General features: G+C 40.1%; 1 protein-coding gene across 3 annotated transcripts in view; it reads right to left on the bottom strand.

Annotated features, from left to right (window-relative positions):
• SPIN1 (spindlin 1) overlaps positions 1-15,914 on the bottom strand; it is a 66,522-nt gene that overhangs the window by 19,838 nt on the left and 30,770 nt on the right. For all 3 annotated transcript variants that reach the window (XM_075211120.1, XM_075211117.1, XM_075211118.1), the window contains 2 exons: positions 7,766-7,814; positions 3,634-3,887 (listed from right to left, as the gene is read on the bottom strand). In XM_075211120.1, coding sequence (XP_075067221.1) covers positions 3,634-3,887; positions 7,766-7,791 — 280 coding nt within the window. In that variant the 5' untranslated portion in view covers positions 7,792-7,814. The remainder of the gene's footprint in view (positions 1-3,633; positions 3,888-7,765; positions 7,815-15,914) is intronic.

Genomic DNA, 15,914 nt, shown 5'->3' on the forward strand with positions numbered 1-15,914 from the left:
TTGTATCTCACAATGTTTCACTGATAATAAAACAACAAGCACATATCAATCATGCTGACATATGTAATGCTGAATGGACACCCATTCTGCTCAGTAGGTTTGTTGGCAGCAATGGTAGCAAAGTCCAATGTATTGGTGCAATCACCATAAAAACAAGGCCCCAAACAATAGTGGGTGATGAGTCACATGTGCTGCAAAGAGTTTCCGTGCTGATTGCACAAAAAACAGTCAAATAGTAAAATGGATATAAAAGTCAGTGTACAATGATCTTGTGATAGCAGCTCCGGTACATCACAGGAGGGGAAAAGAGATAGTAGACTCACCCCGCTCCTAGAAGATCCACTTCTCAGATGTCCGTTCGGGGAAGCCGCTGTAGAAGCCTTGTTCCACGCTGCTTGGCATCCAGCTGCCAAAGTGAAAGTCCGTAGTTCACGCATGCGGTGAAGTATGTCCGGTCCGTGCAGCCGGCTTGAAAGTGTAAAGTTGAAGATGCTAGTGAATGTTGGTTAATCCGTCATGCCTGTAAGATTAGCCATATGAGGGGCACTAAGCCCATCAGCACATTCACCTCTACTGTTACTGGTGCCACCCACACAATCAGAGAAAAAATCACCTGTGACATGAAGGGGGTGATATATTTGATAGAGTGTCCTTGTGGCAAGCAGTACGTGGGAAGGACTGCAAGAGAACTACACATCCGCATTAGTGAACATCATAGGAATATAAAAAAGGGGTTTGAGGCACACAGTGTCTCAAACCACTTCTCTCTCTTCCATAATAAAGATCCTTCATTGCTAAAGTTTTTGGGCATTTGCAAAGTGAAGAAATCATGGAGAGGGAGAGATTTCATTCGATCCATGTCACGTGAAGAAAGCAAATGGATCTACACTTTGAAGACACTAACACCGCGAGGTCTAAACATCGACTTTGAACTTAATAGTTTTCTGTAACATACTAAATTTTTCCTTTTTTTCTGATTCAGATGGTTATTAATTCAATATAAGGTTCTTCCTGCGATTTATAACATTCTTCGTCCCCCATAAGGAACAGCATATACACTCAAACAGATTCAGTAAAAACTGCTGCAACCTGTATAGCCTTAATTGGCACATCTGGTCATAAAATGGCTTTCATTGGTCCATCCGTTTTAAAACAACTACAAAAAGAGGCATAGTGGCTCTAGCCCTCTACACATCCCTGAGGAAGCCCATCATTGGGTGAAACGCGTAGGATATCGATCCCAAACGGATTAACCAACATTCACTAGCATCTTCAACTTTACACTTTCAAGCCGGCTGCACGGACCGGACATACTTCACCGCATGCGCATGCGTGAACTACGGACTTTCACTTTGGCAGCTGGATGCCAAGCAGCGTGGAACAAGGCATCTACAGCGGCTTCCCCGAACGGACATCTGAGAAGTGGATCTTCTAGGAGCGGGGTGAGTCTACCATCTCTTTTCCCCTCCTGTGATGTACCGGAGCTGCTATCACAAGATCATTGTACACTGACTTTTATATCCATTTTACTATTTGACTGTTTTTTGTGCAATCAGCACGGAAACTCTTTGCAGCACATGTGACTCATCACCCACTATTGTTTGGGGCCTTGTTTTTATGGTGATTGCACCAATACATTGGACTTTGCTACCATTGCTGCCAACAAACCTACTGAGCAGAATGGGTGTCCATTCAGCATTACATATGTCAGCATGATTGATATGTGCTTGTTGTTTTATTATCAGTGAAACATTGTGAGATACAATACACATCTTTATTTCAAATAAACATCTATTACATATCCCTTTATTGGTCCATCACTACAGGCGCCTGGGGATTACCCCAAGTCTTTTCTTGTGGTTCTCTATATTACAACCAGGGGGAGGGGTCCCCCCCTTTACAGTGTCCCCGTTTTTGGCAGCCATCTCCTATCTATACTGGTTGTTTGCGCAGGTATTACCCCACAAATTATCAGATCCTTACACCTGTCCATTTTTCTGCTTCCAACACAACAATTTCAAGAACAGACTGTTCACTTGCTGCTTAATATAACCCAACCCTTGACAGGTGCCATTGTAACGAGATGTTATGCACTTCACTTGTCATTGGTTTTAATCTTATGGTTGATCAGCATGTACTTCTGCCTTTCTAGGCATAAAACTTTTATGACCTATCCACAATCATGTATTTTTTTCATAATACAACACAGAAGTTGAGGTATATCACCAAGAACTGACACCATAATACATGCAGGGGGCAATTCATGCACGCTAAGTTCCTCAGATGTGAGTCATAGTAGATGAGAAGTTAATATGTTAGGGTGCAACTATATTAATATATTAAAATTATATTTTATATACACACACACATATACATACATATACATACATACATACATACATATATATATACACATACACACATATACATACACACATACAAAGCATTAAGAAATCAGATATAAAAGCTTTTGACTCAAATCATACATTTAGTAAAAAAATAAACAGATGTTTAATGTGCATTGATATTTATATAACTGTTGAAGACAACATGCACAGTTTTCTTTAACACAAGTCAATAAAATAAATTCTGTGTACATTAACCACATGTTTTCTCTAATCGTTGAAGGAAGATACCTTGGCTCAGTTGCATGAGCCCTGCACATATACCGGGTTAAGCACCAGGGCCGACATCAGGGGGGTACTGATGTATGGGGCCCGGGCTCACCAGGGGGCTCTCTGGCCACTAATGAGCTGTTCCTCACTGCTGTGTCCTCCAAGGCATCCCTGGCAGCAGGGACGCCGGGGAGGACACAGCAGTGATCGGAACTACAGGGGAAAGCTGGCTCCGCCCATTTGACCATGTGATCAGCTCCCTCTTCCTGTCAGATGATGGCGTGACCTCACATCACACAGAGGGACTGCAACAATCAACTTATTTTTCATTCTGGATGGTCAACCATTCTGGACTGTGTAAGTAACTATTACTTGTAGGATTTTCAACAAGCACAGTGTGGAGGTGGGGACGGGGAGGATAGAGTAAACTAAGGGCAAGTCTGTAAGGAAACCCATATTGTGTACTGTGTCCAGCATAACAGAGAAAGTAAAAAACGAAATACTGTGCATAGAAAACCCTTGCCCACCCCACACAGCACCACAGCTCATAACAAATTCAAATGCCCTCCATATACAGCTATATGTCCCACATAATAGCCTCATGCCCACCTCAACCTTAACATGCCCAGCATAAGCCTCAACAGCATGAAAGCCTCATGGTCACCATAAATGTGCTACATCACTCTTTAACAAGGACATTAATATAACCATCTCCCTCTTTTTTTTTTTTTTTTTAATTACAGCAGATTTCAGTAACATATAAATACAGTTTTTGAATAGCATACATTTTCTAAAGAATAAAATTAAAACCAAAACATACAGAAAGACAGCAGACTGCAATATGCATGTTGGCTGTGGGGAGGGGGGGCCTGCCTGTGTCATTAGTACTGGGCCCCACAATTTCTGATGGTGGCGCTATTAAGGCACAGCATTTAAAAGGAAAAGAAAAAAGGTGCTTGTTCACCTCAATCAACAAGGACATTTAATTTTTTATAATTAAGCAGCACTGTGCACTTACCAACTCTGTCTGGAAGAACTTCGAGAGCAGACACCCGTTCATCCTTGTGAAGTTCAAGTCCATAGACACAATCAAATCCATCATACTTTATAAGATAGAGGGAGGGATTAACTGGTACTTGATCCAGAACAGTTCCTTTCCACTGGGTTATTGGCCCGCTACCCTCTTTCCACCCGTGCTGTATTCTACAGCCTACGATATTTCGTCTTGGCTGGGAAATTGGTTTACTTGGTCCCATATTGCTTCGATGTTTCCTGAAAACAATAAAAGTCCAATTCAAACATAGCACACAGTAAACGATCAATACTGACAGACAGACTGAAATGCAGGGGCTGCTCAGAAACATTGCAAATGTCTAAGAGGCATCAATCATGGAGGTTCCTAGAACATTTGTTTTAAACAGAAAACTGTCTCATACTGTTCTGTTCCTCACATGCTTTACCTTTTAGGCACCACAAAAATCAAGTGATTGGACTGGTAGACATCTTCAAGATCAGGGTCAGCCGTCAAGGGATTAAAATTGCTTTAATATATTTAAAAAGCACCATTCCTCGTTAGAACCCAATAATTTCCCTTTACCTACTACAGGAATGTTTTAAAAGTTATGTCTCTAATGTGGACATGTAAAAATATATCATGCATGGTGTAGAAAAACACACACAATTGTAGTTTTGCCTTTATTTTAACCCCTTATTGCAAGGTATAACAGACGTTTGAGGCTGTTGGTATAGCACTTCATTGCATACCAGAACTTCATCAGATAAGATTGAAAGGACCAGTAACATTCAGAAATGGAAGAGCCTCAAAGCAGCCAAATAAACTATTCAATCATATGTCAGAGACTACATAATGTTTTACATATACTATAATTGTCAAAAGTATGGTGACACTCCTAATTAGTGTTTGGCCATTGCTAGCAGGTGTATAAAATAAGGCATACAGCCATGCAATCTACAGAGTAGAATGGGTCGTACTGAAGAGTTCAGTGACTTTCAGCATTGCACGATTATTGGACACCTTTCCAACAGGTCGGTTTGTCAAATTTCTGCCCTGTAAAGCTCACCCGGTCAATTGTAACTACGGTTATTGTGAAGTGGAAACATCTAGAACACACAGCTCAGCCGCGAGTTCGATATTGGAACTTTGGGCATGTACACCTTACAATCCGTAAATAAAGTTTTTATTTGCAACTGGGTTAATTTTACATGCAATTACAATGAAGGTATGCATCTGTATATGAAAAACGTGGCCGAGTATTTTATACCAACTATATTAGAGGTTTCTGAAGCCTTGGAATGGAATCTTTAGAAATAGGGTACCCAATATTTAAAAGGGATTCTAAAACATAGCATTCTGTAATCTGTCACAGCCCTTTATATAAATGTTGGCGAAACAATAACATTTTATATTTCCAGGATTTGGAATCGCTGTGTGCATGACCACAGTTTATCTACAAAAGGGCCTTGTCCGAGAGCTAGGTATCATTTGACGATATCTCCATTGACTCAAGTAGACTGGACCAGGTTACAGATAACACTATCTGCTAATTAGTGATAATGCAGTGATTTAGGCTGGGTACATACTACAGTATTTTCAGCCAATTATTGGGCCAATCACCCGATAAAACGACTGTTCAGCCCGATTTTGCATTAGATGACGAATGATAGTCATTCCAAAGCACCGACCATCGTTTTGATTCAGCAGAACTATAAATCACGTTCAGCTATAGAACATCCTTCCAATCATGCAGTGTGTATGCACTCACGATCAGGATCTCCATAGAGCGAACAGAGTCATGATCTTTTCAGCTGATGGTTATGACCGTTGAAGAGCACAGATCTGAGGGTAAATCTTTTAAAATATATTTAGAGTGTATGCATTAATCGCCACTTTTATCTCTTTTTTCCAGTCGTTCGTAAAATCATTGTAGATAACACATTGGTTGGAAAATTCTGTAGTGTGTTTCCAGCCTTACTGTACAGCAGCACAGAGGAAAAAAAGAAAAAGTTAAGCTAGTAAGGCTCAGGCTAAACGTGTATAAAAAGGCCAACAGTGCAACAATGCAGCAGTAAACGCTTTTTAGCGGCCCATGTGCTCCAGCCAATCAGCGTGTCTACTGCAGAATGGCTTACAATTTGATTGCATGCATAAGGGCCACGATGTCACAGATCCATATGTTGGCCAATTGACAGGATCAAAAGTAGCAAAAAAGTTTAATCCAGAAGTCCACAGGATCTTACACACCCTCGATCATTTGATAGAGACAGAATTTTATGTTTATGGGGTCACACAAGTATGTAGATGGCAATACACCATCGAGAAGATCTATCTACACAAAGTGGAGAATTAAACTTTAGTTAATGCTATAATTAAACTAAAACTATACCAAATGTTAAGGTGTGAAGATCTTATTTTAAACGTCCCCTTTTTTTTTTTTTTTTTTAGGCACAAAAAGTCTAGGAAATACTTAGAGCAAATCTCAGAATGTTTCGGTCAACACTTTTGTGATTTTTGCTTAGATATGAGTCATAGGGTCATAATGAAATAATGGACGCAGCTTTTGAGCCCTGATCCAGGCAGGAAAATACAAGTTTATCTCGATCACAAGTGGTCACGAAACGGGGTTCTACTGGATCGAGAACTTTTTAATCATTACCCGCTCTCAAAGTTTAATGTACTTTTTAATCCTTGGCCCAGTCTAAGTACATACACCAGAGCATCGGTGTTATGTGTATTAGCATTTCATGTTATTAGGTACATTTTGCCCTTGCCATTACCTGCAATATTGTATGTAGTAGAAATAGAAATAATATTGCCATATTGTGTGAAAATAACAGGACAGCAGTGTTAGCTAAGGTAATTACCATTTGTCTCAAATACACATTGTTATGAGGTGTGGCGTACACCTGGTTTGTAATCAGAATAATGTCTGAGTAATTAGACATAGCTATCTGGCAGCCCATGTTAATTAGCTAGGTCAACAGGTAATCTGAGAGATAATTAGATTAGAACTTCTAGATGATATGCAATGTGCATCCACAGTAATATACTGGCTGAAATACCATTGTGAAATGTATTAATATGTCAATATAAATGTTATTGTATCAAAATGTATCTCAGATTGTGTAACGTTGCAGACACAATGGGGCATATTCAATTACAATTCAGGTCTGCGGGATCGCGCCGGAACGGGGCGCGAACTCAATCTACGTTATCGCAATAACGTGGATTCGGGTTGCGTACAAAAATCCACGTTATTGCGGTACCGTAATACCAGCAATGACGCGCACTTTCCGCGGTAACGCGCAACCATAATTGAATATGTCCCAATGTGTCAAATGTCTTGTTGTTCCACGCAAGTGTGAAGTGTCATTTCTTGAGGTTATATTGTAACTCTTTGTTTAGGTCATCCAGCCAAATAACTAATTGAGTCAAGCCATTCCACTTTATAATCAAGGTAACAGACTATGTCTAACATTTAGTGTCTACTGATAGACCCCCTGCTGTAAGAGGGAGGATTGAGACATTTGACCCTACTCCCTGGCTATTCAACCAAGAATAGAGGGAGAGCAGAATGCCAAGAGAGCTATTGTAGCTTGGAGGATCCGGATGTATAGGACATCAGCAAAAAGGACTGTGGGCCAGCCATCGCAGTGCCGCTGGAGGAAACCCTACCAGGACACAGTCTGTGTGAGCCAGTTTCCCAAGCTGGGCGACATAGTAACTTTCTAGCTAAAAGGTAGAGGCAATATTGAGGGAGGATAAGACTCTGAAAGAGACTGAGATTATTACTTTGGAGTGCTGACTGCACGAGGCTGCTGGAGGATACATGCTACCATAACCCTGTATCTTGTGAACGTCTTGTACTGTTGTAATAAAGCCTAATTTTTGATATACTTTGTGGGATTCAACTCACTCGGGTTGACCAGAGGGCAACTGCCATCCCAGCTAAGGGTGATATCCTCACACGAGTCTATTCATTTTACACAAACATTACTTTGTCTAATCACTCACAGCAGAAACTTTCAAGTACGGAAGCCGAGCTGGAGACTTCAAGTACAGGCTTATTGTTTTTGCAATGGTACATATATCTTTTCTCTTTCTGCAGAATGTATTATCTTCCTATACTTACTTGTGAGAGGTCCTTTTCTTCATCATATTTGCAGAAACACCTGCATGTGCTGGTAGAAAAAGATAGAAAAAAAAAATATATATATATTAAAGGTTTTCAATGTAGGCAGAGAACACCAGGCACAGCACAAGATGTACATATATTCAATGCTTTTTTTACATTTCGCTCTTGTGTACTCTGATTAACCTATTGAGACTGCTTAGAAGATTCAGACTGTAGGGACCAATGATTACTGTGGTTGGATTCCTTATAAATAACTCATTGTATAAATGTATTTAAAGGAAACAGAGCAGGGTGCTTATTTATATCATTGCAACTGTACTGATATTATACCATGTGGCACTTTCTATAGGAAATGCATTCAATTTGTGAGATATTGATTTGTAAATTCTGACACAGGATGGCACAATTAGATTTGTATAACTTATCTAAAGAAAGTCCCTCATGTTAGACCTTTTCTTCTCAGTGGCCAACAAGTCTGGTCAGCTTGTATACACAGCAGGGGGGAAATGGAGTGCTGCCTCTGTCTGTGTGGCTTGTATCCTGCATATCAGATCCTCTCTGTATAATGCACACAGAAGGTTTGGGTATATAGCAAATTAGTGTAAATCTTGTTAACTTTGCATTGCATTTAAATCCATGTTTTCGGAAACATATTGCATCCTGATATCTCAAGACTTCTTGGGGCTAACAAAGAGTTCAGGAGGCTGGCTTACCCCCTGCTAGGCTGTGTCCAACATTGCATAAAACAGCACTGGTTTGTACCGAAATGCATCATTATTGAATCATCTATACTTGTGGAGAGATCGCTAGTACCACAGACTGGCGTATGAACTATTCTTGTTAGGACTACTTGAACTAATAAACCATCTTTTGCTTCAAGAACCTACTTTGACGACTACTTAACCTGCTGTAAATTCCTGTGACCTGCAGATTACACCAAAATCTAATCCATTTTCTGGTTGTTTTGAGGTGGACCCAGCATTCTAGTACCAACGGTTTACCCGCTACCTGTAGCTCTGTGCGATAGCCACGGGGAAACCATCCACAGCAATCCCGACATGAAGGTATACCAGCAGAGTGGTACTCTAGCAGCGGGGTACCCAGAAGGACCGCAGTTCTGAATGCCGTTAAGGAGTCCAGTGGTGGCAGCAGTGTAAGCCCCTTCTACTACATTGAGGGTGCAAATGGGATAAAAGGGAACAGTGGCAAAGTAAGCCCAGACGGTTCCCAGCAACAGCAGACAGGGTTCTGGTGCATCCTGTCACAGATTTCTAATTAACATGTCTGTTCTGTGTAAACAGAAAACTTAACTACAGACCAAACCATGAAAAATTTGAAATAGCTTACATTTCTATTAAAATGTTGTTTTGGCCCATGTAAAACAGAGGAAGTGTGTTGATTCAATGATAAACATTTAGAACACAAACAGGTGGGAGGGATTTTGAACACCTGCTCATACAACCAAGCCCGTACCAATTACTTAAAAGGACGACAACATGAAAGTGCTCACTTTAAAGCTAATTAGCCAAAAATAACAACACTGTGGGCACAAAATGATTGCCAATTCTTAATAAAATATGGGCAAGAAAATTTGTGATCAGGACTGCAAGAAAGTGCCACTATTTACATTAACATGAGCATAGTTTAGTATAGTTAACGTAAATCACCTCACCATCTGATTGTCAATTTTAAAACTGTAAATGCAACTGTCAAAACATCATCATCATCTTTACAGGAACAATACATTGCCAGCTAGGCGCTGGACTGTTCTAGCCTCTCAGGCCTCCTGCTCTGTGCTTTTGAGAACAGAGTAGACGCATCAGGAGGAAAGCAGATCAACCGTTCAATGTTAACCAGACAGTGTACTACAGCTCTGTTAAAAAGGAGTCTGAAAGCAGAGAATGCAGTCGGGCCAGTTACTTCACTAGCCTTGCCCTGTGAATGAATAAACAAATCCAATACGCAATTCTGCAAAGCAAGCCTGCAAAATCGGTCAATTGGTGATGGAGATATTCAACCATAAATACACCAGCTTTTTATGTATATTATTAAACTACGTGTACACTACTAGTTATAACAAAATATAGTACAAACTTGATTTACTTTCTCTGAGAGAATGCAATAGGTTCAAAACCATCAATCTGCACATATGCTTTGCAGACCCAAGCTCAGTGCAAATCATGAGATAATGGTGTCCGACACCTTTCTATTAAAAAGTGTTCAGCACCCTGTGCTGATCAGATTGTAGTGAAAGAGCAGTGTGGAGATAGTTGCAGGAATTTGTTCAAATAATCAGCTAAGATCACAGAATGAATGAATGAATGAATGAATGAATGAATGCACGCACACAGTAATGTGCAAGAGTTTTAGGCTGATGGGCTGGAGAGCGGTACACTAGTGAGTGTCTGCAGGCAACAGTGAAGCATGGTGGAGGTTCCTTGCAAGTTTGGGGCTGCATTTTAGCAAAAAAGTTGGGGATTTAGTCAGGATAATGGTATCCTCATTGCAGAGAAATAAAAGCAGGTACTTATCCATCATGCAATACCATCAGGGAGGCGTCTGATTGGCTCCAAAGTTATTCTGCAGCAGGACAAGGACCCCAAACATACAGCCAATGTCATTAAAAACTATATTGATCGTAAAGAACAAGGAGTCCTGGAAGTGATTATATGGCCCCCACAAAACCCTGATCTCAACATCGAGTCTGCCTGGGATTACATGGAGACAGAAGGATTTGAGCAAGCCAACATCCACAGAAGATCTGTGGTTAGTTCTCAAAGATGTTTAGAACAACCTCCCTGCTGAGTTCCTTCAAAAACTGTATGCCTTGAAAACAGCATCAATTCTTCTAGGTACATTTGCAAAGGGTGGTCACACCAAATATTTGATTTAGATTTCGCTTCTGTTCATTCACTTTGAAATTTGTTAATTGATAAAATAAACCATTAACACTTCTATTTTTGAAAGCATTCTTACTTTGCAGCTTTTGTTTCACACCTGCCTAAAACTTTTACAGGAAACTCCTTTAGCTAATGCAGAATGTACAAGGATAGTAAACAGAATGCTTGCTCTCATATTTAGGAGATCGAAAAAAAATAAAATAAATGAAGACCTACCTGTATAAACATTATTCAAGTGGTTTGCTTTTAAGATGGGTATAACTAAGTACCAACATACTTTGTTATATAAATAGATTTTAAAAATAATCTTTTCTAAAGGAAATTCTGTTGAAATATAAAAATGTGAAGTTTCAAGGTAGGTAGACTATAGATTATTCTGTGAAAGATTGCTTGAAAGTTTAATTGAACTGGCCATATTACACGGCTATATTTTTTGTTTCCTTCTAAAATAGCAAGCAGCAATCCTAATACAAATCCTTATCTACTTTTTAAAATATCTGTTTGGCAAACAAAAATGGTGGCTACATACAGAAACAGTCATGTGATAGGTGAAGGAAGATGTCACAGTGCAGACAGAGCTCAGAAGGGCATGCCAAAGCCTCTCTGTAGTCAGTATTCATTGTGTGTCATGTGACTGGTTGCCATGGTAGTCCAAATATCATAAATCATTAATAGCAGCCTGAAGAAAGAAAGAAAAAAAAACCCACAAACACAAGAGAATGGTAAATACTGCTAAAGTTTGTGGATCTGCCCATCCCCCTTCAGAAATTTAGATTCTGCATTTACACAAGCGGTTATACCAGTTTTAGTTTGAAACGGTTTTGCAAGATTTAATTTACACACCCTCCATCTACATAGCAATGTCCTATATAGAGATAGCCTTTCTTGGCTACAGGAACACACATCTTCAAGTAATATATTGCTGACCACTTCTTGTACTGGGCTCCTCCCACAGGAGGAGCCCAATCCTCATGGACAATAGAAAACGGAACATCGAGTTCCTCATCCCCATTTCCTTCCTCTACTCCTGCCTCTTCCCATGATGGACTTTCCAAAACAAGGATGACAGAATACATTGCCGAGATAAAAATAATGAAACTCTGAGATCTTGTTACTATTAAATAATGCTGGAAGCAGCAAAATAAATGGGGCAGGGTTACATGTGATATGGAAAGCGAAGGCAGTGAGTTGGTAACGCAAAGTTTGTACTGTGTTCAAATGGAGTAAATGTATAATATATGTGATGAGACTGCAGGGTGACTTATGTGACCTAAATGGAGCAAGCGTTAATGGCGTTTTGTAGTGTGAGAATTATATATATATATATATACACACACACATACACACACACACACACACAGTCATGAGATGGCATAGTAGCGCGTTTACATATAGCATGACAGTTTGGAATGTAAGTTATAATTTTACCAATAATGGTTAATAATTGTGGGAGGGCTATGTCTAATGGAATATGAATTGAGTGGCAATATGTAGGAATGGGAGTGTGCTTGGAGCATATAGTCAATGGCGTTCATGAAATATTGTGAGAACATAAGGTTAATGTTGCGATTTTTAGCATCCAATGATGAGGATTGTAGTAGTGGTGTGAATGAGAATTGTATTGGACTCTGTTACCCACATACATCCCCTAATGTGTTCTGGGAGGATAAATTGTATAGAATGGATTGTATTATACTATTTGGGATACAATAAGGATTTGTTAATGAACACAAAATGTTATTGAGAATTACAAATTAATTTAAATGAAGCTACACTTCGCACGCAGTCTTTCTTGCAATAAGTAGAAGCTTCACTGCTCCTGCAAATTTAGAGCAGAAAATGAATTTTATTTCTTATTATGATCTGGAATATACCTGTGCAAGTGGTTTATAAATATGTCAGTTATACATAGTTATTAAAATGGTCATTAAATACATTTGTCTTACTATTAGACATTCAGTGCCAGAAGAGGAGAAATAGCACTCACTAACAAAGATCAACATTCTCCTTAAAGCCTGCCACACTGATTTATCTTATCTTCTTCATTTCATTTGCTGCTATATAATACAGCTTATGAGATATTTTATCTATAGATCGGCGGTTCCCAAAGTGTGCGCCGCGGCTCCCAGGGGTGCCGCGTCGCTGTCACTGGGGTGGCGCCAGCCAGCCATAGAAAAAAATCAAAGAGCACATAAACTTACCAATCCGCGCGGCGCCGGTACCCAGCAGACTCCTCTCTCCCGCAGCTGTCACTGAATATCGACGTCAGTGTCAGTGACAGCTGCGGGAGAGAGGAGTCTGCTGGGTCCCGGCGCCGCACTGATTGGTAAGTTTATGTGCTCTTTGGTTTTTTCTATGGCTGGCTCGCGGCAGAGGAGTGAGAGGGAGTGTGACAGCGTGAGCGGGGGCAGCGAGTCTGGATGCAGAGGGGGACACAGCGTGAGCGGGGGCAGCGAGTCTGGATGCAGAGGGGGACACAGCGTGAGCGGGGGCAGCGAGTCTGGATGCAGAGGGGGACACAGCGTGAGCGGGGGCAGCGAGTCTGGATGCAGAGGGGGACACAGCGAGTCTGGATGCAGAGGGGGACACAGCGTGTCTGGATGCAGAGGGGGACACAGCGTGTCTGGATGCAGAGGGGGACACAGCGTGTCTGGATGCAGAGGGGGACACAGCGTGTCTGGATGCAGAGGGGGACACAGCGTGTCTGGATGCAGAGGGGGACACAGCGTGTCTGGATGCAGAGGGGGACACAGCGTGTCTGGATGCAGAGGGGGACACAGCGTGTCTGGATGCAGAGGGGGCAGCGTGTCTGGATGCAGAGGGGGCATTTTTGCATACAACTAAATAAGTATTTCTGTCCTAACCTAAATACTTATTACATTTTTTTGACCCAACTACTTCTAAAACAGAACTGCTCAATAATTATTTTGGAGGGGTGCCTTGAAAAAAATTGAAGACTCTATGGGGGGTATTCAATTGTTCCTCCGGGCGCCGCCGGAACGAGCGCGTTAACACTATTACCGTTTATACGGTAATTACTCGCTCAATTTCAGCTCGCAGCTCCCTGAGCAGCGAGCTGAAATTGAGCGAGTAAATTACCATACGAACGGTAATTACACGCAATATTACCGTATAAACGGTAATAGTTTTAACGCGCTCGTTCCGGCGGCGCCCGGAGGAACAATTGAATACCCCCCTTAGGGTGCCGCGAACTGCAAAAGTTTGGGCACCACTGCTATAGACATTCAGGTACCCAAAACAAAAAATAAAAAATTAATTGCTGCCTCTTGGTGATCATGCAATACACCCACACAATCACAGTTTACCTCCTCTAATAGTCACTATGTAGAGTGCGATGAGAAAATACTTTGTGCTCCAACATACAGAAAATCCCTTATTTTTTTAAATCCTACGTATTCTTATTAAAAATGTCATATTGCACACCTGGACCTGCATTTAGGTTTTAAAAAGGAGTTGACTGTCAAGAACGCCCAGCCTGTCCCAGATACAGCAATCTGAACAGTTGGCCGTGACTGGCATCACCTTTGTTAATTAACAATGAATACACCTTTTCTGTCACCACAAAGGATTTTTTATGGTGTCCTTACGTTCCCCAAAACCACTTATTAAAGTTTCACACTTAAATCACACACACACACACATGTAGCATGAGTCTCCCTGGGCTTAATAAGTTCAAAGAATCACGGAGAAATACGCTAGATTAAATATGTTTAATCTGAAAAAATATTTCCAAGGCTTAGTTACAAAAAGGTAATAAACAGATATACAATAACAAGTTTCAAAAAATAAAATAGGAAATAAAATCAGAGTACTACTTGCGAGGTAGTCTTGCCTTGTGTGAGGGAACACAATAGAAAAAGTATGGGACATTTCAGTTTTGATAGACCCCTCATGAAATACACAATTTGATGTCTAAAGGCAGAAGATTTTTAAACCCTTTTTACAGGCTCTTCCCCCCCCACCTTAGGAATCTACACTTTCAATTAAGTCAGATTGATTCCCAAAATTACAGAGCTTTCCAAAAGTAAATTATCTATCTGTTTGGGCACCTCAGAGAATCTCATCTCTGCTCGAGTGGCTAGATGGGGGCGTCAAACTCCCCCGAGATCCTTAACTGGCTAGTTTCAAAAAATTCTATTAATTGCACAGGTCACCTAGGTCAGTCAGCAAAGCATACTTTGAGAGGTTACATAAGATATACATTGTCATACAAAAAATAACAGTCAGTCATTAGATATACTACATTTCATCACATTGACAAACACAGCCTTTCCATGATTCATCTCAACCGCAAGCACTGGGTATTCTAGATTTTTTTTTTATGGCGACTTCTTTTCCTAAAAATGGTCTATTTGTTTTTCACTTGAATTTTTTTGGTTGTATTAAAAAGGTGGAAAGGGTTTGACAAACACCTGCAATTTCAATAAGGGTGTTTATACTTTTCAGATCTAGTGTACATGTTTGCACAAAAAACAGCAATTCTGAAAGTTATCAGATACTTGTAAAACAATATGTAGAGGATTAGATTTTCATTTACTTGCCCAAGTATTCTGAAATCCCAAACTTTCTATAAAATATCTATCTATAGTATACACACAAATATAAAAATATATAAAACTTGTAATGGCTTCTTTCCTCCAGACTGCAGGAAGTATTTCAACTACTGAAACCTTAAATAATATTACCTGTTAAATATATCCATAATTATTGCTAGGGTAGTAGTCCATATTTTCACAGTAACTACAAGCACCAGACTGAAGAAATTAACAATTCCAACAATCAAAAGTCATTTACACATAACTGATGTCATAATGGTGATGTATGAGCTCTGATTTATACAAATCTAATAATTCAAAATGTTAAAATAAGACACTAGAAGAACATACCAGAAAGCAAAATGTGTTTTCCTTTGTTCTAGTGAGTATAAATCAAGCAGGTTTTCAAAAGGTCAGCAGTCAACTTACAAATACAGTGCATGAGGTGTAGGACTGTGTACTGTTATACAGAATACCTTGTACTACAAGAATATAAGTTTTGGATGGCTTGTATATTCCTTCCTACTACATCTTTTCTTAAAGAGAGCGAACTCCTTTCAGCTGTGGCATATATCCCAGGACAATGGAAAACTACATGTGCTAAAAGCACAAAAGAATGCTATAAAGAACAACAACATTATTGTCGTAAAATCCAGAAAATTAAAATCATAAAAAAGGTATACAATTCCT

This window comes from Mixophyes fleayi, chromosome 1 (assembly GCF_038048845.1).
Source record: "Mixophyes fleayi isolate aMixFle1 chromosome 1, aMixFle1.hap1, whole genome shotgun sequence".
NCBI lineage: Eukaryota > Metazoa > Chordata > Amphibia > Anura > Limnodynastidae > Mixophyes > Mixophyes fleayi.